At 41.1% G+C, this 25292-nt stretch overlaps 1 protein-coding gene across 3 annotated transcripts in view; it reads right to left on the bottom strand.

Annotated features, from left to right (window-relative positions):
- The window catches only part of pax7a (paired box 7a), a 72206-nt gene that overhangs the window by 28717 nt on the left and 18197 nt on the right, over positions 1-25292 (bottom strand). For all 3 annotated transcript variants that reach the window (XM_077529964.1, XM_077529966.1, XM_077529965.1), the window contains one exon: positions 9047-9246. In XM_077529964.1, the coding sequence (XP_077386090.1) occupies positions 9047-9246 (200 nt within the window). The remainder of the gene's footprint in view (positions 1-9046; positions 9247-25292) is intronic.

Raw genomic sequence — 25292 nt, 5'->3', positions numbered from 1 at the left:
AAAAGAAATTTCAATTTAGTTTTAGTTATAGTCTTCTGACTAAATATAATTAAAGCCTTAGTCATAACTTAGTCACCTGATTGTATTTGAGTTTTAATCCAACCTTTAGTCGACAAAAATAAGGAGCAATTTTAAGTCGACTAAATTAACTTCTGGAAGTTGAGACCCAGTTTGCGGTCTCAGTAAGACCAAGACCGATCACGATGCACGATGGTAGCACTTAGCAATGAAATTGTTGTCATTGTTGTTATTAATAACAATGGGGATTAATAACTATGAATGAAAACAATGAATAACTAAAACAAAATTCAAATTTCTTGTCAAAATTTGCACTGGCTGTTTGCTTGGAATTTTGACGTCTATAGTCGTCATTGGCAGTGAATGAGTTAAATGTGGAAAAAAAAGGGCCAAAAGATGAGCATGTGTCACAGACTGACAGTACAAACCCACACATCCACACACAGCCCCGAGCCGAGGATTTGAGGCTGCTCTCTGGAACCTGATCACAAAGTCACCTTGGACCACAATTTCTCTGCTCGCCTCTCCCCAATCCGGTTTAATTCTTTGCAGCAGCACAGGGAGAGCTCACTCGCCACTCGCCGCATCTCTACCTGCACGACGGGCCTCCTTCTCAAAGTGCTAAGAGGGTTCCTGGCGTCTTTGCGCTCTGGACAAGGCAAAGACGGAGGACGGCTTCCAAGCTTAGCTCTTCTTCGGCAGGAAGTGCAAGAGAGGGAGGAAGACCAAAGGTGAAGGTTGATGTATGCAAACCTTGCTCACATGCTTTGGATACGGTGCGAGTATGCCTCACTTTTGAATGCGGTGCAAAAGTGCAAGACTCATTGGACACACTGGTTGCGGTTTTGTCTGTGGATCAGTATACACTTGTTTTCACCTATTGTGGGTGACATGGAACAACCAGCCCACAATAAATGGAGGTTCGTTGTACTTGTCTGGTTGCTAAATACAATTTAACGTTCACGACAGCAGTTAATACAAGGGGGACATAATGTCTGCCGCAACGCTAACTGTGTTCATGTGAAGAGACTTGTGATGTCACCAAACAACGAAAAGCATTTTGGCAGACTTCCTGTGTGTGCTACAGTCTCATATTGTTGTTGTGATTTTTATTTTCCACAGTTTTTTGCCATGTAACAACTCCCACATCATACTTCTGATTTACACTGTTCAAATTTCAGCTTGCTTCAAAAATTCACTCCTCTCGGGGTATATATCGTCTGATTCCACAATACTTACAGTGTTTGCACAATTTAACGTTAAATATAAACTTCTTCCCATTCATTTTGGGACATTGAACTATTTCTAAGTGTCACTTTCAACGCTCACTTCCTTGCAGATAACTTATCATCGTTACCAGGTGTTTGATACTGCTCATTGGCACAGTTGGTAAAGTGCATTGTCCAGTAACCAGGAGGTCATCATTCCATAATTTATCTCGCAATTTACTTCATAAGCATTCCACATGCATTCAAATCTTAGCATTCAGCTTTCAGCATTCCCGCGCAATTTCTCCAGTAATTGCACTTACTCTAGTTTACTTTATTGCTGGGATCATCTGGCAAAGGTTAAATACATGTACTGTATATATGTAAGCAAGAACAAAAAATTGGATCAGGTCATTTTTGGCAGCTTTTGAAGACATTTTATGTAAAACAAAAGACATTGTAGACGTTCAGCATTTTCTGCAGATGCTTCGTCTTGGTCTCCTGCAATAAGGCTTCGCTAACGACCTGAACCAGAAGGAAGTGCTTCATCCGGTATTGCCAAATGAGGATGTTGGTTGGCCTAAACCAACATATTTAACGCATGTAAAGCGCGTGTAATAATGTTGAATGTTACTGAAAGTTCCTGTATAAAGTAAATACGTACATTTCTTGTCAATTTAATGTATCACTGAGAAGAGCGTTGTTATAAATACTGCCATATTTTAATCATTAAAAAGCTTTTTTTTTTTTTTTTTTTTTTAAAGGATGCTACTATAACTGGCATCTTAATCCCGACATGACTGAGCCACAAAAATATATCAATTTAAAGCCTCCAGTGGTACAGAGTTGAGTTGTGCTAGCTACCAGCTAGCTTGAGAGCTAACGGGTAATAATAACTAAGCAATTGCCCCTTGTAACCACTAACGTGAACGGAGGCGCTGAAGTTCTTATAGGCCTATAGTTGGGGACTCATGCGGGACGTCTACCAGTTGAGTTTAAAAAAAATAAAACTGAAATAGTGAAAAAAAAAATGTTGCTATCATGCTATCAACACCACTATTCAGTACTATGTACTTCTCAGTCTTTGCAGATGTTTTCAGAAAATATCTTCAAACGCGTTTAATGTACTTAGAATCTAATCTCTGAATTCACTATCCAAAGATTGCTTTTGCAGTTACTAAAGGTTTTATGATGGTAACAGTGCTCGTGTGGGCAAGGCCTTAGCCTCCGATTCAAATCAAAACATTTGCTTTTCAATCGTCCATTCACCCTCCGCCAAAAGGATCGATTGATGGCAAGCTGCCTCCGTGTCTCCTTTGATATCCTCACTGATCTCAGATCGTCTTCGCGGCGCGCTATAGCGAGCCGTTCGTCTTCAATAGACGGATCACGCGTCCTCCCCTGTAAATTCCCCGTTCAGCCGATCCTCCATGAAGGATGCTGTCAAAAGAAGGCAAGTACACGCCGGATGTGTGACGCCTCTCACGAGCCAATTTGCGACATGTTGCTCCAGATGAATAGCGAGAGGCGAGATAATGACAAAACAAAATATCCAGCCCGAACGTACGGGTGGGGTGACGCAACCAGCCTCAACACACAAACACTCCTTCAGACTCCTACCACGCAATATCACTCTTGCTCACCCGCTTTTCCTCATCCCTCCCGCCCCCTCCCGTCTTCTCTCCCTTCCTCTCGCTGCCTTCCAGACTGCTGGCACTATGCTAATTAAAGTAGCTAGGAGTATGAATTTGAGAGGAGAGTGGGATTAAATTGATAAGTATCAGGAGTACAGAAGCACTGTACCAAAGTCATTTAAATTCTAATAATAAGAAAGTGTTAGAACATTCACTCTGACGCACGGCAACAATTTCTCCCAACCACAATCTACATAAATCCTATTTGTGCCTTTATGAAACATAAACCCCACACTGGCGGGAATACAGTTTGCCTGTTGGGTTCGGCTGCCGCCACTCGGCTCCTTTGTGATCTTCTCTCTGTTGCCGCTGGTGGGCGATTGATAGTGAAACAATCGCGACTTTGTTACACATCCCTCTTGGTTTATGTTGCATGTGAATTCACGGATGAGTCTGAGCTGTAAAGCTGCGTTTTAGGAACACAAAGGATGGAGACGGACTTATTAAATTAATCAATCAAGAGTTGGATAGACGTCTTACAAAGACTTCCCTGAAAGAGTAGAAGCTGTTGAAAAAGGGAAGAATAACTCACTTGCCACCATTTTCACATCCTACAGGTGTTCAATGTGACCTGATGTCCTTTGAACCATTTTACATATGTGTGCTGAAATGCATTACGTGTTAAATGCCCAAGTGTCCCAATAATTTTGTCAATATGTATGTGTGAGGACAGTATAACCCCCCCCCCAAACCCACCCCTTCTAGACAGTAGACCAAGTGGTGAACACGAGCCGCAGATAAAATGAGAAAATCCACCCCCCGCCTCAAAAATTGATTTTCATGCTTCGTAAAAGCCGATGCTTATAACTTATTAGATTCCACTAAGTATAATGGCGACATGCAGAATGTTTATTGGTAAGGAAAGAGGATCTCGTGACGCACTCGGCGGGCGTGTGGAGTTTGCAGAGTCGCGCGAGTCTGAACTGGCTCGGTCTCAATAGAAAAGTTTTTTTTTTATTTTTCTTAAATTCACATTGCAAAGAAGGCAGCAAACTGTATTTTCTTGTCAATACACAACGATTAATTGACTTTTATTTCAAAAGCTAAAATTAACCTGATAGGCCACTTCTCTTTAACTTGGTACCAGTCACTCAAGTCCATCACTCAAGCACTTAATTCCGATGTTAAACACGCTAGCAGTGTTAATCTTAATAAATTATAGCATTTAGCCTACAATGGGGCGGCCATATTGGCCAAAACATTAGGTACACCAAAGAATCTCATCTGTGGACGTCTCCAATGGGGCGTCCATTTTGGCCAAAATAATAGGTACACCCCAGATTCTCGTCTGTGGACGTCTCCAATGGGGCGTCCATTTTGGCCAAAATAATAGGTACACCCCAGATTCTCGTCTGTGGACATCTCCAATGGGGCATCCATATCGGCCAAAACATTCGGTAGGCTACACCCCAGATTCTCACCTGTGGAATTTGAACGTCTCCAATGGGGCGGCCATATTGGCCACAACATTAGGAACACACCAGATACTTGTCTGTAGGCATCCACCTTTCCAATTTGCAAGAATCAGCACAACCATTCAAAATTTATCTGGGAATTTTGTAGTTCTTCTGCTTTCTATTGGCGGTTGTCTCGGTGATTGATTATGAATTGTGCTATTCAATGTGTTTTGATGGGGCACCAAATTTTGCCAAACCGCTTATTTTGAGCCTTAAAATATATATAAAACGGCTATTAAGTAAGCTTCTGATGCATTTTTAGCAACCTAAAATTTAGTTTATCAGAAGACAAAACGCCTCCAATTATATGAGATTTTCGTAATACCCATGCATGGAGACATGGAAGTTGATATCGGAGGGAGAAGATACTGCAGGAGGAAGAATTCCCTCCCACTGCGGCGGGCCTTCAACAGCTCGCATGGATCATATCCCACAATTTGTCAACGGGGGTCATAAAATGCGCTGGCGAAGGAGCGCTGGTAGCTGCCGCTTAAAACGACAGCGGGGGATGATAAAGATGGATGGGAGGGGAGACAGGGGGGTCTTAAAATGACAGGCCGGGGTGGACATAAGGGAGTATGCTCCCGTTTATGAGGTGGTGAGTTTGTGTTGCAAGTCAAAGCCCAGTGTCGGAATCCCAGAATATATTGACAGCTCAGGCCTCCCTAGTCGCACTGTATGTACTTCCTGTGCTGAAGGGCCTCCATGATCATCAGTATAAAAGTAGTAATGTATGCAGCACTGTTGAAATTTTGTATTCTTTATTAACTCATTCACTCCCAGCCATTTTCGCTGTTTTACTGGATTTTGACTGATTTTGCAAGGCCCACAGAATATTGTGCTCTATTGCTATAAAAGCGTGGAACCTATCAAAAGAAAGATTAGCAATTAGCATTAGAAGAGAGCTAAGTTTCATCAGTTTTCACAAATCTATTTAAAATTGTAAGTAATTTAGCTTTTTTTCTACATGGCCCTGGTTGATCTCCTTTGCTCTTCTGCCACCTGCTGGCCGTTTGTGTAATAACTACCATTTATGCAACCGTTCTTTGCAGTTGAGAGGCTGTATCAAAGCCTAATGTATGCTCTAGCATTAAAAAAAACAAAAAAAAACAACAAAAAACGTCTAAATACGTCTTTGGGACACTTAAAACATAAAAAAACCGTATTTATACGTTATTGGGAGCAAACGAGTTAAAGGTTTAATTAATTGTGACGTGATTAAGAGCTGGATTAACGTAAGAAATGCACCATAAGCCACTGTTAGCATGTTTGACAACCAGCAGACAACATTCTGGGTTCAAATATGACTTCACACGCGCATTGTTTTTGGTCTGAGCCGAACCCGAACAACTTTGGGCGCCAACGACATCTGGAGGATGCGTCATTGCAGCTGTGCAGGAGAAGAGTGCCTTTTCAGGCCAAAGGGTCTCCTGTCTTCTCCCATCATTTGGGCACCTTTGCAGAGGCCCAGCTGGTGCCTTGCTTCAATATGAAACACACATGTGCTTTCCATCAAAATTCACGTGTAAACAACCAGAAGCGTAGCGCCGGGCAAAAGTCGAACCAGGGCTCTGAGACTTCAGTTCCCTTGAGGCATTTAGACATGAAAATAATCTGTTGAATTTAAGTTTTGAATTGAAGATGTAGTCATCATTCATACACTCAATGGAAATGTCAGTGTAAGAGGGAAAAACAGAAAAAAAAATGCAGTGGTCTGACAAAATTATTTTTAAAAGACTTTTCAAGTCGATTATGAGGTCCATTTCATGAACACCCCCTGAATGCACTGCAAATATTTTTACTACACGGCAAAAATTCTAATATTAAAATTTCAGGGGAAAATTTGGGGGAGTTAATTTTAACTCCCAAAGTGTAATTCTAACATTTTCAGATTTAAATGCCATCCAGACAGTTTAGGTGTTACTTCAGAGTTGCTTATATAGTGTTAATTAGTACGATTTAATAATTAAATTCCCCCTTTGCACCTGCACATTTCCAGTTTGAGAGAGATGAGTCAGTGCCAGGACAGCCATTTTCCTCTTTCATTATTTTCACATGGTCAAAGGAATTCAATTCAAACTTACTAAAATGCTTACAAATTGATGTTGTCAACCGCTGTATGTACAAGAATACGTGTATTGAAAGGCGTTGTTGCCAAAAATGAACAGCAAATTTGACCATACGTGTAGCTAGCTAGCTGCTGGTAAGCTAGCACGCTAGGGTAAAATTAGCCCTGTTAGCTAATCGTTACCAGCGTAGTAGTTTTTAATGTAAACAAGCAAATTACAGGAGGAATATCACTTAAAACAAAACCTGTACAGTTTCTGAAGGACATGATACTATTTTGTGCCATAAAGCTATAGTATCAAATAACAACATGGAAATTGGGCTATGTATGATTAGCAGCCAAGTAAATATGCCCAAAAAGATACTGGAAGTCTGCCATTTTGTTTTCAAATTGCCATTTTAGAGTAATTTGTGAAATTGCTGTGGGTCCTGAAATTTGTTCTGGGTATTGTCTGATTGCTACCAAATTTGAATTGTGTGTACTAAACAGATGGGTGCGGCTAAACTGTCAAACTTTTGAGGTTTTTTTGTTTTTTTTTATAGCGCGTGGGCGTCGCATGGCGGCGAAGTTTGATGACTCTCCGTAAGATGCTTAAATCTAATAAGTCAACTCCACAAGGCCAGAGCAAACCTCGTGTGTGTGATGAAAGTCCACGCCTGCAAGACATCATGAAATGTATGACGTACAGATGCAGATCCGCATTGTGTCCTCAATTTCTTCTTCTTCTTCTTCTTTTTTTTTTTTTATAACCAATGAGTGATTTCCAGTGGAGCAGCTGTGCCCCGCACATGGACATTATGTCACTCTCACGATTAAAACAGGAAAACCAACAAACGCCATCTCATGCAATACACGGAGATGGACAAAGACATGTGCGCAAGCGGTTATTCCAGCGGATGAACACTTAGCATGCGCTAACACACTTAAAGGGGTTCAGATAGAGTGTGAATGACTGCGGTAAGAGGAGAGGGCTGCCCCAGAAAGCCCCCAACCGCCCTCTCCGCCCCAGCCGGTGGCTGATTGATTAATGTTGTCGGGGCACGGGGGTCCCTGGAGAGGATGAGAAACCCCGCGTGATATGTGGAAGGTTTTACAAGCAGCGGCGAGCTTGAAAGTGATGGGATGAGATCGTGGCCAAAGGGCCGGAATGAGAAATCCATCAGGAATGCATTGACTTTCTCTCCTCTCATCTCGCCAACTTTGGGAGAACAGCTGCCGCTATAACTCTACTGTAAATATTTTCCCTCGCTGACACACAGCTGCGTGGCACCCAAGCAGGCAGGCGGGCAGCTCGCAGGCTCTTTATCCAATTGCACTACAATACTGGAGGCTGCTGATAAGCATGGGAACTTCTGTGCAATGCAGTCTAAACTATAGTCCAACAACAATGCATTTGTACGGATTAACGAGTCATCAAACTACATCTATATCCATAAAGAGAGAATTAATTTAGGTGTGGAACATCAGACATTAGCCAGCATTTTAAAGTCATTTTAGCTTAAAATTACAACCGGTACAATAGTCTGTAAAATCGCTGCCATGGCGACCACAGCTCATCGGTCAATGTTATTGTCAATTAGACGCTCTGAATTCAATTTTTATAGCTGCAGGAATTTGTATATGATATTTTATAATAAGTAAAATAGCACTATATTAAAAACTAGTGTGTTAATTTTGAGTTAATTTAAAATTCCTTTAATGCCACATTTTTTTAATGCACAATTAATTACCACCCCTTACTTGGACCTGAACTGGACGAATTCCAGTAGCAACGCAGCAGACACTTCCATGTCAAAATTTAGCAGTAATAAATTCAATAATAATGCATATATTTATGGAGACTGGGGTCAAGTTTTATTTTACAATTTAAAAAATGTGCAAAATTTCACGTTACTTCGTGTCAAGTTAGCTGTTAGCATGAAAAGAAAAATGCCCGAGTTGTCACGTCTTACAAATGTAATTATGCCATCTAGTGGCAGAAAAATGACCTCAACACCAATCAATATCACACTCGTTTTTTGTTTTTTGTTTTTTTAAATAACTTAATTTAATGAATTATTGTATTAATCACTAATAGATGCAGCCATATTTCTATTAGTTTAACATGTTTTCCACTTTTATGTTAACAGGAGTGCAGTATGGAACTTGTGAAAAATGTATTGTACATTTAGAACAGATATAAAATTTGAGATTAATCGTGAGTTAACTATTGAAGTCATGCAATTAATTACGATTAAAAATTGTAATTACCCTACAAAAAACAAATACAGGTAGTACTTTCTCGCAAAGGATAAAGAATATATGCCTATGCGTAGTGTTATGTTGTCTGTGTACATGTGATAGACGGTGATGATGATAACTAAATATGAGAAATAAAAAGATAAATATGCTTATAATTAGGTTTATCTATAATCTTTGTGTGGTTAAGGTTCGGGTTAGAATTTTGTACATTGTGACTGTGAGTGATGAAGGCTATTGATCAACCTGTGGTGCCATTATGATTATATAGAATGGCTCCACTGATGCCACCTTTAACTACCATTTTCTGTGAAACATAATCAAAAGAACAAATCAATATTGTTGTTAATTATTGTCTTCTACCTGCACCCTGGCCTCTGTCAGTTTGGTCCTCTGGGCCAGCTCCTCCCGGGTGTAAATGTCCGGGTAATGCGTCCTCTCAAAGGCCTTTTCCAGCTCCTCCAGCTGCTCGGCGGTGAAGGTGGTGCGACTGCGCCTCTGCTTGCGCTTCAGTGGCAAGTCGGGCTCGGAATCCACGTCGGAGCCGTCGTCTGTGCGGCTACCTGAAGAAAAGGACAAGAATGTGAAAGTGTTTTAGGTATGGTAAGATTTTTAAGCGATCACTTTTGGAAGGTCTTCACAGAATATTAGCTACTGTAATGACCTCGCATGTGGGAAAGGAGAGTCACGGTAGCCATTTTTGGACAAACAGTAATGTACATGATGAACAGAGTGTACATTCACGAGGGAACTGTTGTCAGCCACAGATATTGACATGCAGACTTGCAGACATGCAACACCAACAGGCCCCGCCTCTTAAAGGCACATTATCTTTACATTATGTATCTGTGTGCCCTATCAATCAACTTTATAAGAGTCGCTCTTAAGACAATCTAATGTTGTGATAATTTATTACCAAAAATAGTAACACAATTTCTCTTTATAACAGTGAAGGTAACTCGGTTTCAAAAGCAAAAATGGTTTCTTCCACTTTTTTTCCACCTGCCAAGGTCGGATTTGTGAGCATATAACTTGATTGATTCGAAAATAACTGCTTTCAAAATTGTCGTCTTACTACAGATTGCCCTTGTTGTTGGTTGTGAATGGAAGTGGGCGGGGGCGTATCTATGCTAGTGGGATAGAGGGCCACGGACCACCCTGGAAAAAAACTACTTGCTTTGTATAAGCCATTTTCGGGAGCTAAAAAGTTAATATTTTGTCCAGAATGAATTTGATAACTTCATTATTCTTCTTGTACAATTAACTCATTCACTGCCAATGACGACTATAGACGTCAAAAATCCAAGCAAACAGCCAGTGCAAATTTTGACAAGAAATTTGAGTTTAGTTTTAGTTATTCATAGTTTTCATTCATAGTTTTTAATCATTGTTTTTATTAATAACAACGATGACAACAATTTCATTGCTAAGTGCTACCATCGTGCGTAGAACGGATTCCTGTTGCTGTCATGTTGCTGGGCTCTCAGTGTGTTTTCCTTGTCTCACAGTGCCTGATTAATGAGAGGGGCGTGTCCCCTGCACCACACCTGCAGGGCATCACCTATTAGGCCTTCATAAGGACTGGGACTCCTTGCAGCCACTGTCGGGTCGTTGCGCCGTCTGCTCACAGCCATCGTCTAGTGTTCCTACTGTTTTTCGCCTTCGCTAATTATTATTATAGTCCAAGATTCTCGATTTTCATCTACGTAAGTTTTGCTACGTCTCTTTTTCTTCCCACTTTTATGTGGCGTGTTTCATAGCTATAGTAAGTTGTTGCTTTCTTGTGTTTGCGGTTTGTAGCCTTCGGGTCTTTTTGTGTTGTGTTAATTTCCCTCCTTGCAATTTGCAAGCACCTTTTGTTAACCTTTTTCCTGGCTGTGTCCAGCGCTTTATGTTCATATTCACGTGTTTTGGTGAATAAAACCTCCCGCTTACTCCTGTGTTCTGTGATTCTGGGATCCACTCTCCGGTCGCACTGGAACCTTAACAGATGCCCTACAACACAGGCGGTCTTGATCTTACTGAGACCACATACTGGGTCTCTGCCTCCAAAAGTCAATTTTAGGTACTATAATTGCTCTTTATTTTTGTTGACTAAAATTGGATTCAAACTAAAATACAATCAGGTGACTGAGTTATGACTAAGACTTTAATTAAATTTAGTCAGAAGACTAACTAAAACTAATTTAAAGTTTCTTTTTTTTTTTTTTTATTAAAATTTTCAATTGTCTTCTTTTTTTTCTTTTCTTTTTTTTTTTTCTTTTTTTTTTTCTTTTTCCAAAATTAACACTGGCCGTTTGCTTGGATTTTTTACGTATATAGTTGTCATTGGCAGTGAATGAGTTAATAATTTTAAAAACTTTTTTTTTACACTTGCTGTCGACTGAAGATGACATCACCTGTGTTGAGGAAGTCGGTAACGACCAATCATGGCTTACCTGTTTTCTGGGTTTGGTCAGTAAAATGAGCCATGATTGGTTACCTACTTCCTCAACACAGGTGATGTCATCTTCAGTCGACAGCAAGTGTAAAAATTAGTATTTAAAGGTATTAATTGTACATGAAAAATAATAAAATTGCCAAATTAATTCTGGACAAAAAAATTTGCTTTAATATATAATAATATTTTAATAATACTATAAAATATACTATATATTACTATACTATATATTACTGTATAAATATTACTATAAAATATTACTTTTTGCTGCTGAAAATGGCTCAATGAGTCAAGTATCCCTTTAGGACAGGGATGTCCAAACTTTTTCCTCTGAGGGCCACATCCGGAAAAATCAAAGGATGCAAGGGCTGCTTTAAAAAATGTTCAACTTTAGTTCGTTAAATTGCACCATAATCAGTCAAGCGATTGTTTATATATTGCAGTTAGTTTGATAACATGCATTGTAAAATGAGATGAGATAAATATTTTAAACATTAAAGTTCATTAATTAATCTGATTTGGAGAAACAATTTTTGCGTCTAAAAATGAATTACCAACTATTCACCTCAGTGTTAGGATGATAAATGTTCCCATTTTACTTGTAAATAGTTCAATTGAATCATTTCATAGAAAATCTATAATGAATTTAATACTAGTAGTGGTAGCCTCAACCAACTGTACAAATAATATTTTTAGCATGAGCCGCGGGCCGCTGAAAAATGGTTGGCGGGCCACAAATGGCCCCCGGGCCATAGTTTGGACACCCCTGCTTTAGGAGAAAGCCCTGATATAGCAGTTTTTTTCTATATACGTGCTACATATGTCGATTTTAGTGAGCTAAAGCATACATTAAGAAGAATGTCAATGTTCTGTATGCGGCCCAGAGGTAAAAGTCCCCCCTCCATTTCAGGGATTTTCTCGCCTATGATAAACGGGGGGGTTCACTATATACAGCTGTGAAAGTATTATCTTAATCTGTGACTATTTATTTGATATAGCAGAAGCTCTGATATACAATCCTGCCTCAGAGAGGGAGGGTGGGGGGAGGTGGAGAGGAAGTTAAGGCGGAGTGCCGTGCCGTAGCTGGGTAGTCTGGGTTAATCTGCGCGGGCCACCTTGCTGCTCCTCGCCTCTGCTTGGCCCAGGGCACGCCGCTTATACACAGCCGCAGTGTGTGTGTTAACAATATCGCGGCAAAGCCATTCAGCCCGACGCTTGTGTTTGCGTCTGCTGTCATTAAGTGAATTAGAACACATTTTACACGACTTTTCAGGCATTCAGCTAAGCCGACTTTTTTTTTTTTTTTTTGCTCGAGGAACGGAGATACGGCACAAAGCGGCACAATCCGGGCCCGACAGGGACGTTTTTTGACAGCAAAACGCGCATTACCATCACACATTACCATTAGAACTGAATTTAGAAAATTGCATCATTTTCACCTCCTCTGCACGTCTATTCAGACTACATGGCCCCTTTCATTTCATGTCACCAAATTCTTATTTTCATAATTTCCTCATTGAGACAGTGACAAGGCGGCGCTGACGTGCCAGTGTTGCTGCAGGCCTTGTTGGATTGCATCACGCACAGTCCAGAAAAGTGTGGGAGAGGGAAAATAAAAGAGAAGATGAGCAAGAGGAGCCACCAGAATCCCGCCCGTGACGACATTCAGCGCAAATCAAAGCCGCAATGGTCACCGAGCTTCTTCCGAACCCATTGTTTCCGTTTGCGGCATCTTTCAGCAGAAGTGGACAAAAGAATGCTCCGACGTAGCCAAGGAAAAACAACTGTGAGAACAAAAGAGCAACAGAGCTGGCAGAGTCTCAAGGCCGGCTCCAGAGTTTAATTAAACAAGGAATTAGGGGATTATATGGAGACTATCATCACAGGCCACTCCACCAACATTTTTTTTGGTCCCCCCTGAGCTCGCGCTCGACGATTCTCTGCGGATTACAACGTGGCCGCCGGACATGAGGCCGCATTCATTAAATCAATTCTTGCGTCTTATCCGTTTTAATAAAGATTGATTCTTGGAGCGCGCGCCGCCCTTGAACATACAAAAGTTGAATATGTACATACGGCGCGTATCCTTTTGTTGGTTTTCATGAGGATGCGTACAACCGCCGTCCCGCTAAGTTGCCGTGACGACACTTGAGACCGGGCCCGGATGGCTTTCCAAAGTCACCCCCGCCGTCGACGCGGACTCGAGGGGACGCCGAGAAAGACGGCCAAGTCTCCTTACATCTTTTCCTTTGTCCTTTGCGAGACTTTACTTTGCGGGGAACCTGCTGCGGCCCCCGGTGTCACATTCAGCCTGCCACCGGGCTAATGACTGATAACCCGCGACAGCTGATAGCATGTACGGCGGCTCTCCAGTAAGCCCTTCAGAGCCAACACATCTGCTCTTAAACATGAAGCACAAGCGCAAGGTCAACAGGCCTGCCTGTAATGAGGACGGGGGAACGGGAACATGCTACACACGCACACCATGAATGCAGCGCCCAGCTGGGACTGCATGTGAAAGGAAGAACGGGACTGTGAAAAGTGAAAACAATTCCGTTGACCCAAATTTCAAGTTTGTCTTTTGAGAATCACTTGAGCAGTTTTTTTTTTTCAATAAAAAGCATGTAAATGTTGCTAGTTTGGTAAGGTCCCGCCCACGTAAAGTTGTCAGGAGATCAGAGGAAGGATCAAAGAAATTAAATATGAAACAAAATGAAATGGAGCACCAACCAGACACCACCTAGCACCCACAGTCACAAAAAACAGAATCTTTCAACAACCCCAGAAACATCTCAATTCCAACAAATTAGGGAGAACTCAAGAGACCAGAGGAAAGACTAAAGAAAGGAAGGAAATATAGATGAAGGGTGAGATCCCAGTTTGGTGTTTTGTCTGTAAACGACCCCATTTTTTTTCCCCCTTGGAGTTCTACAACTGCCGGGTTTTGGTTGAGAATTGTTGGAGTGCTTTTTTGGTTGCTTTGTCTTTTGGCACAGTAGGACATCATCCAGTGAAAATAACTAAAATGTGTTTTTTTGTGTGCTGTGTCGAGCCTTGGCTGACATCTTCGCTGTAGATTAGCTGGAGTAATGTATGCGCTCCATAAGAGATTTTGTTTGTTTGTTGGGCAGCGCAGGATGTCAGTGAAATATATCAGTCGTAATGAAGGTTTTGCATGCGCTCCCACGATGCTAATGTTTGTTTTTAAGGGAACAGGACATCACAGTCCAATGAATAGCATGTACAATATGTCCAAATTTTGCTCGTTGGGTTTTATCTGAAAAACAACTAAAGCTATGGTTACCGTCTGTTTTTTATTTATTTTTTTTTATTTTTTTTAATAAATTCATGAAAATGTTCGGATTTCATTGCGCGACAAATGGGTGACTGAGTGCACCGTGTTTCCCCACCTGGTAGACCGCGGACTACTCTCAAGTCACGTCAGTTTTTGTTGTTGCTCAAAAATGTGGAACTTTGCCGCTCGGTAGGTTACGGGTTCAAAATGTGTTGTCATTTTGTTCTCGAACTGTCAAGACTTGGTGCAGATCTTAAGTGCTTAAGTTTGCTTTTGAGAGATCAAAACTGGTCAATGAAAATATTGTCTACTGTCATGGTTTGGGTTGGGTTTTTGTTATGGTTTTTTTGTTGATCACTTCAGTTGTTTTCCTTGTTTGTCAGCGTCTCATTTAGTGTGATCACGTTCACCTGTGCTTGTCATCCCACACCCTTGTGTTCAGCCAATCAGTTCCCTCACCCACGTGTGTCTTGTCCAGGTGTCACTTGTCGTGTAATTAGTTTGTGTGTATTTAGTCACCTGTTTTCAGTTCGCTTCTTGTTGGTCCATTGTCGAGTCCACGTTTTGCAGTTTCTCCCGTCTTGCCTTGTTATTTGAGTGCTTTGATTTAGGATGTTTTTTTTTTTTTTTGTCGTTTCCTGTCTGCACCTTGTGCACCACCTTATTTTTACATAAGTAATAAAACCCTTTTTTGTTTGTACATTGCCTCTGCCTCCCCTCCACTTGGGTCCTCAATTCCCCGAAAACCCTGACAGTCTACAAGTTCATTCAAACTTTTTTTTTTTTTTGCATGGTGTTTCTGTTGAAAATACAAAATTGTCTTGGAGGTACATCATTTCATGTGATAGCGATGTATTACCCCACCCCCAACAAAAAGGGAGCTCACAAAACACTCAGGGAGCGCATACGTCCTCCAAATTTTTAAATGCTTTCCTCTACGAGTGTGCAATTGGCTATGACTCTAAACCCAGCTCAAAAGTTCAAATCATGGTTAGCACTGTTTCACTCCAGTCCTGTAGGAGGCGGTAATGTGCATGACGATACATTATTAGTTGCACTAATATTTCTTCAATGAGCCCATGTCGTACAAATACATTTGCATGTAATCAAGCACACAACAAAAATATAAACATCATTTCCTTGGTGGAGGTAACAACAGACATTGGCAATGATCAGGCTGCTGTTTGTATCCCTTTCAGCGTGTTTAGCAGCTAATGACAACATTTCAAAATCATGTTCTGTTCCCTCTCTCCCTCAATAAATCACAACGAGCAAACAACACACCCACAGGGGTGTCGACACCAATCGGTTAATGGTCCGCTCTGCAACAAAAAAGGTACATACTGATTAGGCTTTCGCATAATGCAACCGCTCGAAGGGTTCATGGGATATTGATAAACCTCTCTCGCGTCTGTCGTTACTTACATAAAGTCCAATTAGAATCTAATTATGCGCCATCCAGTGGGCATGATTACTGCACAGCGCTCTTCTCCGGGGGGCCCCTGAAGCTTTACCCCGCCCTCCCCAACCTCCGCCAAACATTGATTTTAAATCCTGGTCAGCGCTTTGTTTGGCTAAGTGCTTGATTAAGACGGAGAATGAGTAGACGTTACATTGATTAAGAATGTCAGGATAGAGGAAGTAGATCACATGTACTGTGATCAAGCGAGGAAATGGATGAAAATATATGCCAATTGAAACAGAAGTATTTACTTAAAATTGCATCAAGTCTGTTCTTTCTTTACAAAAAACAAAGGAAAAACGTTGCGTACTCTCCAAAACACGACGTTTTTGTGTTTCATTTCCCGGTTCCAGCAAGAACCGTTCATCAAAGCCTGTTTAAAAGGATCATTTCCAAAACTTCAGGCAGAAATAAAATGAGGTCGTCGACGTGCAGGATTGCATTTTTCTGAGCTTAATTAGGATTCCTGCGGACAAAACAATGGACGCAAACCAGCTCAGTGATATGACGTGGTCTGCCATGTTGACTTTTAATGTGGCTTTAAAGCAACAGTTGGAGCCTTTTCGAAAACACTGGCCTTGCTCGTTCATATAGTTTGAAGGCGAGCTTGAGGTAACCCCGTAGGCAGTATTGTGACCCGTTTTGGGCTTTTTCATGGTTCTGATCAAGTCATTTCAAAATAAGATACTGCCTACGGGCTACAGGAGCCCCCAAAGTGTTCTCACCCTCCAGATGGGATCCTCCTCACCCTCCATCACAATATTAGAAGGAAGCGCAGTTCCCAAACTGTGTCACCCAAAACGGAACATTATTAATTTTGTAGACTTCTTTATTTTCTCGCATCGGCTCTCATCCGTACAGGTGTAGAGACCATGAGCAGGAACTTTCCCCGGAAACTACGAAATTTCACAAAATCATCTATAATGATTAAAAATGACCACTTACAATAATTTAGGAGTTGCTTTGACGGCTATTGCATTCGACATTTTGAAGAATCATACAGCCAATAATAGATTAATTTAAAACTGATTGAATTTCATATATCAATTTTTCTTTAATTTTGGAAAACTTTATTTGCTGTAGAAAACAATAGGCACCATTTACTTGTTTAAGTTTTTATTTAAGATTTTAAGACTTGCTAACGGCCCTTTTAAAGCTGTCTAAAAAAATGTCTATTACCTCAGAAAAAAACAACTCCAATATTTTGCAATCTTAAAACTTGTTAAACAAAAACGCTTAAGAAAAATCTGCAAAGAGTTGAACATTGTATTATTATTATTTTTTTATATTATATTTTTTTTAGGGATGTTCGATACCACTTTTTTTTCAGACCGATACTGATACCGATACTCAGACTCTCAGTACTCACCGATACCGATACCAACTGCCGATACCAGTAGTACATTTTGACAAATAAAAAAAATCACTAAAAGATATTTTTAAAACAAATATATTTCCTTTAATTTTGACAAAAAAACAGCACAGTCACTCTTCAACAGTCTTAACGCTCAAAATAAAACACAAAAATGCTCTTTTAGTTTAAGATTCACAATTTTGAAGTATGTCCAAACCGGTGAAGTTTTGGTGAAACACTGCTGCAAGCTAGCACCAGTTACAGGCAAGGAGGACTCACTTAACCTCTTCCCCCTCTGCCATCGGTCGCTTGTAATCGTCTGCGTCACGAGTACTCGAGTACTTGAAAAAAGGCTGGTATCGGCCCGATACGATACCTGGTATCGGCACACGCCCATCCCAATTTTTTTTTTTATATTAATATTTTTCCTTTTAGAGAAAATGAATATTGGCCTCCTTGACTACTGATAATCAGTATCAGCTATGAAAAATCTCCCATCTAAATTAGACAAAAAACAGCCCATCAAGGGAAAATTGAACTACACTTTAAACGGAGCAAAGTTCCAGTTAGTTTTGATCAAATCGACCTTCCAATTGAATAATGAGCTTATTTGATTACTTCAAATGTTGCCAAATGAACCTCACCAAAGCGGAAATGTACTACAAAACAGACCCTAGAATGCTCGGATGAGAAAACCCCAAAATGTTCTAGCTACTTTTCCTTAAAATGCACATTTTGCTCATAACAATAATGAAAGTCAACAATATTTTCTAAGCAGACCAGAAAATAAACTAGACTTTGATCCAAACCTAGCTTCTGCCATGTGCGTTTCATTTCTATTCTCTGATACACCTGTGAATCCAAAACTCCACGCTCGCCAAATATATCAGCCGCACCTTTAGCGCGCTATCCGAGACGCGGGGACAAAAACAGACAGGGCTTTGGCAGTGCGGCATTAGCTCATAATGGCTCATTTTGAAAAGCATATTAGTTCCAGCATAATTACGACGAGGCCTTGCGCTCTCTGTGTGCGTTTGTATGTGTGCGCGCGCGCGTGTATGCGCGTGTTGCAGGCATTCACAGGACCAGCCTGTGAGCTCCGAGTCACACTAGTTGACTGTGACTGACAGCAGATTTAGCTCAAAATGTTGTTTTCTTCCCCCCTTTGCATCCCACAGGACAAAAATAACACGCCGTCTTTTCTCCCCCTTTTTATGTTGACTTGTTTATTTTTGTGCCTACCTTTTGTCGTGCCTGATACCGCAATTATACTTTTTGTCAGTCATGGGGGGGTGAATATCAAAAGGCCTAATTATGCAAACAGGCCCCAGATAAGCGATGGGATCTGCTATCTGTGACATGCATCTGTCTCTGTGCTGTCTCTGCTGCTCCAGGCCTGCATATAAACAGGCCTGCCTGTCCTCGGGACTGCGTGCGATTCAAGCGCACAACACTGTGGGATGTTTCGGGGGCGTGGAGTTGGGGAGGCGGCGGGTGGCGGCGGGGGCGCAGCGACATCAAATAACTTCACAACTTCCCCCAATTTGCATTTTCGGAGAGAACGGCATCGCCGGCGAAGGCGCGTCATCCCAAAGGGGGTGCCGAGTGAAGGGGACGGCACGATGAGTCGCAGATAGCGACTTTGCGCGAGATCGCCGATAAAAACGCGACACTTTGAAAGACAATTTTCGCCATGAAGAACCACCCGCGGTTATCTTTCACCGGGAGGGAAAACAACAACAACAACAACAAAACTCTCTGTACTGTATTGTATTAAAAGTGTTGGAGTTAAGTTGAAGCAACTTTGTGAACACACATGCAATAGGTCAAAAGTCATGATAGAAAGAAACCATTTTAAAAAAAAAAACGTAGAAGGGCCAAAACATGCCTTGTCAAAATTGAACTACACTAAAAAACTAGCCACCAGAGGGTGCAGTCTTTTTTTTTTAACAGATGTGCTGCTTTTAATATGCAGAAAAACGCCGACAATATATTGTGGCAGTTTTAATATTGCGGTATCACGATATTGCCGTTATCGTCACATCCCTATTTGTCACATGACTTCTTAGAATCACTGATTGTTTGATTCTTAAATCAAGATGACTTGACTTGGCAGGTTTCAAAGTCCTCTCAACCATTGATTGAGTCACAGCACATATCTATAAATAAGTAAATAAATAAATAAATAAATAAATAAATTGACAAATAAATAAATAAATAAATAAATAAATAAATAGTCATTGCAGACCAAACTAAAATGTCACAAAAGTAAAAACAAAAACAAAAAATGTACTACATAGCGCAATTCAGTGTTTTGCTGGTCATTATACATCACTGGCATAGATAAATAAACAAAGATAGACTGGTGACTAAACAATAAAGCAAAAGAACAGTGGAAAATACTACATAAGCAACTACACTAAGTGCAAATTCTAGAGAAATTGCGTGGGAATGCTAATAGCTTACTGCTAAGATTTCAATGCATGTGGAATGCTTTTGAAGTAACTTGAGAGATAAATTATGAAATTATGACCTCCTGGTTACTGGACAATGCACTTTACCAAATGTGCCACCGAGCAGTATCAGACACCTGGTAATGATGATAAGTTATACGTATGGAATTGGGCGTGGAAAGTGATACTTAGAAAAAGTTCAATGTCTGTCCCATTGAAAATGAATGGGGAAAAGTTAAACGTTAAATTGTGCAAATACTGTAAGTAATGTCGATATATACACCCCGGGAGGCGTGAATTTTTTAAGCAAGTTGAAATTTGAACAATGTAAATTAGAAGTATTATGTGGGAGTTATGTGGCAAAAAAGTGCGGAGAATAAAATGCTTCAGCATTCCCACAACTATAGTAAATGCAATTTCTGGAAAAATTGTGCGGGAATGCTGCCCACAAAAAAAAAAAAAAAAAAAAAGACCAACATTTGGACTTTTTGCAGCAAAAATGTCTCAACCTTTCTTCTGTGCAACATTCGTTCCTCCGTCCTAAAGAAGAGGAAGAAGAACGATGGGAGCCTCTCTAATCTTCTCACAACAAACAATTAGCCAGCCCCCTATTTTGGGGTTTGGGATGGGGCGGGGGCTTTTATTTGGAGCGCACTGAGCAGCCGGAGCGATACTCTTTTATGGCTCTTGTCATCGGTTAGAAGGCGCGGCGCGTCCGTGAGAGCGCACGCTAGCCGTTGGCCCTCGCCCCCCGTCCGCGGGGGCCTCCCTGCCTTTTCAGCCCGCAGAGACAAGCTCCTCGGGGGGCCATTACAGCATGAATAGGTGCCTGACAGGCCTGTGCAGCACCGCGGGGCATCCATAAACGCTGACATATTGACTCCCCATGCCTGGGCGCTGCCCAAGTGTGAAAACGTGACGGCCTGGAAGGGTGGTGGGATTCTCGCTTCCTTTCATGTACAACCCAACTTCAAGTAGTTGAGGAGGAAAATTGCTGTTTGTACACAGCGAGGCCATTGTAAGCAACTAAGTCTTTGCTTTTGTTACATCAACACTCCACTCACACTGCATTGTGACTTCTGAGTCATTTTCCTCATTGTGTTCCACTCATGCATTTATTCATGTTTGCCTCATATTTTGTTAGGTTGTAAAAATGTGCATTGTTGTCACAAACTGAATTCATCCATTGTGCGATGGAGAAATGCGTATTCTACTCTATTCACTATTCTAAATAAGCAGTGGATAAACTCAAATAAAATTGTATTTTTTTAATATGATTTGCATTCATCAGATTACAGGAGAGTATCACATGCAGCCAATACAAAAGTGTTTTCGCATCTTGAAGCCACTCCCCCCTTCAACATTCCTACAGAGATGGTGCACAGTCCTTCAAAAATGGAAGCTAAAGGCTCATTTAAAGAGATCATTCAAACATGATGATCATCAAACTTACATTAAACTGTATTGCATTGCATTATGTTACTTTATGTTACGCTGTGCCACATTATGTTACGTTATGTTAACATTACGCTACATTACGTTACGCTACATCAAGTTACGTTACATTACACTGCATTACATAGCACCAGGTCACGCCACATTGTGGTACGCTTAGGTTACATTAAACAGATGCTGAAGTGATTTTAGGATACAGTAGCATTTTCTTTATTAAATAATTGTTTTTGTAGGGAGAATTTTTTTTAATTTTGTTAATTAAGCAAAATAAAATAAAATCTAGTGGCACTGAGCACCATGACTGCATGGTGCTCAGTCCAGGTAACCTCATACATGCATGAGACACCGTAATATTTGCTTCATAAGTACTACAAAATGTTAAAAAAAAAAAAAAAAAATCTAATATTTTTTTTAAGCACATTTTGTCTTATTTTGCATCTTTTGGTCCTAAAACATGCCCAAATTATTTTTTCTGTATAATTAAAATAATGCAGTTTTCCTAAAAGACCATAATAATAATTGTAATGAAATAATGCCAAAAATAATGCACATTTCCTGAATGTTGGCTTTTTTATTTAAAACCTTATTCATTTTTTTTTGGTAAGCATTTTTAAAAGTTATCTATCTATCTATCTATCTATATATCTATCTATCTATCTATCTATCCATCTATCTATCTATCTATCTATCATCTGTAATACTGAAAGTGTTGTTTTTTGGGGGGGGTTTTCGTTTGAAAGAATGCCACTGCTCAGGCTCAAAGTATTTGCTAATTGAGGTCAGAGTGAAAATAGTGAAATTAAGAGAGCCTTGGTGGTCTCTTGGCAAAAAGCTCTTCTTAGGTTAAAAAAAAAAAAAAAAAAAATCAAACAGACATGTCTCAAGGCTGTGCCAAAGACAGATTAAGCACATATAGAGGAATGCACACTGGACATCTTTGTTGTGTGTGTATGTGCCTGAAGAAGGTATTCTCATTTTCTGGACAGTGAATTTTTGCGGGGGAAAAAAAAGTTTGACTGTGAGGAATTCAACACAGCATCGCATGCTCATAAAACTGGAAGAATAAATGTAAACGAATGGCTTGAAGACGGACACATAAAGAAAAGTGTATGACTACAGCATTCCCAACAAAAGAGCTTATTTGCTGGCTGCAAATAGACATGGCACAGTAAGCGAGCCCCGCGTATTCCCCAGGGAGGCAATGAGTGACGATGAGCCCATTAATAAGCCCATTAGTTTGGGAAAATCAGGGGGACAAAACATTGCAAAGTTGTTGGACCATTTGAACACATTTGTGATTGGCAACACTCACGGGGGGGTGCTGAACATGTTTGCAGGCTTTTTGTAGCGCGCGCGGCCAATTAAAACAAATGAATATGGTGGCCCATCAGGAGCATAAAATGGGAAATGTTCTGGCGCTAAGTAGCATAGGCTAATGGGCATTTTTAAAGACTAGCGGAGCATGGTGGCAGCGGTGTGTGCTAAACCTAATTATTGTTGCACATTATGCGGCCCTCTTCCCGTTTTGTAATAAAATTAGCCCCAAAACGCCTTTTGTCTGGTTTGCAATGCAGCTCGGCGGTGAGCAGTCAAGACTTTGACAAGCCACGGCGGCGAGGTGAATCGCTAGCAAAGTGCGCCGTCTTTTCAATAAATTACGTGCCTCCTGACCGGCTCATCTGATTTAACATGGACATCATAAAAGCCGGCGTGGCGTCGACTAATTTCGCCAAAGCTACCGTTTTGCCGGAATAACGACAGCTTAATCAGCACGACAAACGCGCATTTGTGCCAGAGGTCCTGCTTATTATTGTTTATTATTACTACTAGAGAAGATTCCCTTAGACAGGCGGGGAAATCCAATGCCAGCGTCTTTTGATGTGCCACGCGTTACACCGAAACAGCCGTTTTCACGAGAACAAATGTCGTACAAATTAAATAGACCTCTCTGTCTGTCAAGCGCCGCTCATCATTAAAAGTCAAACATGAACCTTCCTGCTTCCTATTTTTTGGAGTCGAAAAGTTTACAGTCATCTTCCCAGCAGGGAAGATCATCTCCGTACCTCAAAGGAAAAAAAAAAACCCAGAGAGGCTTTTGTGGTCGCTCGACGTCAACTGTCAGCCGCCAAGCACGTCTGATAAATAACTCATTGGTCGGGATGACTGTGATTTACGGAATTACACGGTGAATTAAATCATGTTTACGACTGAAATTGCTCGGTTGGCTGCGATGGAGGCGCAGACAAAAGATGGAACGCTTTGTGCCTGCTAGCAGGACCGTAAGATAATATTGTACATTGTTTGATGTTGTGAACGCTCTCTGTGTTTTTAAACAATAGTCGCTATTGTCTGTAATGGTCACGAGGTATCAGTTATGCGTTTTCTTAATGCAGTCTGATAACGTGCGTACACCTGCTGGATCATTTTTGCTCCAACTGTCATTAACGGAACACTACGATAAAAATAGATGTTAGCATGATGCGAGCTATCACCATTAGCCTTACTGTCATGGGCGATTCTCGGATCAGACGTTTAAGGATAATGAAAGTTTTGGCGCCGCAGCACATTCCGTAGGTATGGAGTTAGAATCATGCCAAAACTCCGTAAACACAGAAAAAGTGATCTACGTACACAAAACCTGATCTACGTACACAAAACGTAGATCAGGTTTTGTGCACGTAGATCAGGTTTTGTGTACGTACATCACATTTTTTGTGTTGGCATGATTCTAACTCCATACATAGGGGGGCAATATGGCTGACACAAATAGAAAAATAGGATTTTCAGTGACATTCAGTCAGTTAGCTAGTCAGTAGCTTTAATATTAACAAATTAGCAGTTAGCATTGAAGTTCAAAAGGGGCAGTGGTACTGTCAACCTACCAGTAATGTTTACTAGCTAGCTAGCTAGCTAACTACCAGACGTCACGTTTTGGCTAGGACAGTCATGATTTGAGCCTTGGATTCCGCATCGTGACGGATTTCGCTAAAGTCATTGTTTTGTTTTTGTTTGTTTGCTTTTTTTGTTTTTTAGAAAAAGTGATTACGTTAACATGTCGTCAATATTTGAGTTAAGATCAAAACTATGGTTTCTGAAAGATTTGGAGTAACTCTGTACATTGTAATGTGATCAACTCCACCGTCTACATCGCAACGCAAAGAGCGTAATGATGCTAATAGATGTAATTTCCGCTTTGTATATTCTCCCATCAATTAAAAAAAAAAAATTACATGCCACTCAACAATACACCAGCAGACAAATGACATTTTCGGTTAAAAACAGTATCACATAAAGCGGACAAGTGACAGTTTTGGTTAAAAGCACTTGTAAAGCCGACACTTTCAGTACCGTGTAAACACACTCTCAGAGTGTTCCCTCTCCCATTAAAAGCCCATCTTCCCCTTCACATGTCTCTCCTGGTGAATCAGCCGTGAGAGGTAAATAAATGGCCTTTGGGGAGGCGCCGGCCTTCTTGTCAAGACACATATCCACTCGAGAGCCGCTCGTTGTCAACTCATTCCTCTGGGCCATTTCCTCCGCTCACTCCAGTCTAATAATGGAGCCGGGCCTCCGCCATTGCAGTGGAGGTAATACTCCCCAATCAAGATTCATTACAAGGATCAAATGTGCGAGCGTGATGCCCACTGCAAGTGACACAAGACTGAAGAAATAAGCCCGCTCCCTTGCTGCAAATTGGATTGCCAATACGGCCCACAGATGTTGGGAAAAAGTGGAGAGAAAGACAATGGGGCAGAAAATAAGCCACCGTAATGACTCCACTTGGTAAACTAACACAGTATTGATCGCCTTCTTCTTCTTGTTTGTTTAGAAAAGCTTCATCCCCGCTAATAGCTGTCTGAGAGTGTAATCTCTCTCTTGTCCTCCCCCCCCCCCCCCCCCACATTATGTGGCTCTTTTCAGAGTGGCGGTCCAGTGCGACGCTGGGCTAACGCGGCAATGGGAGCGCCCGCCGACTGTTTGCTAATGTTGACACCTGCCAGAACCGGCCCGCTCTATTCGCCAAAGCCTCCGACGGGATGCCCCCCCCCCCCTACAACCCCACTCCGCCAGCCCTCTTTAGCCAGATTAAGTGCAGGGTTGCCGGGGTCACAAATCAGCGGACTCCCTCTGAAGTTGGGAGGCGCCGAGC

This window comes from Festucalex cinctus, chromosome 8 (assembly GCF_051991245.1).
Source record: "Festucalex cinctus isolate MCC-2025b chromosome 8, RoL_Fcin_1.0, whole genome shotgun sequence".
Lineage (NCBI taxonomy): Eukaryota > Metazoa > Chordata > Actinopteri > Syngnathiformes > Syngnathidae > Festucalex > Festucalex cinctus.
The sequence above is the reverse complement of the archived record's forward strand: the minus strand, read 5'-3'. Positions and strand labels throughout refer to the sequence as shown.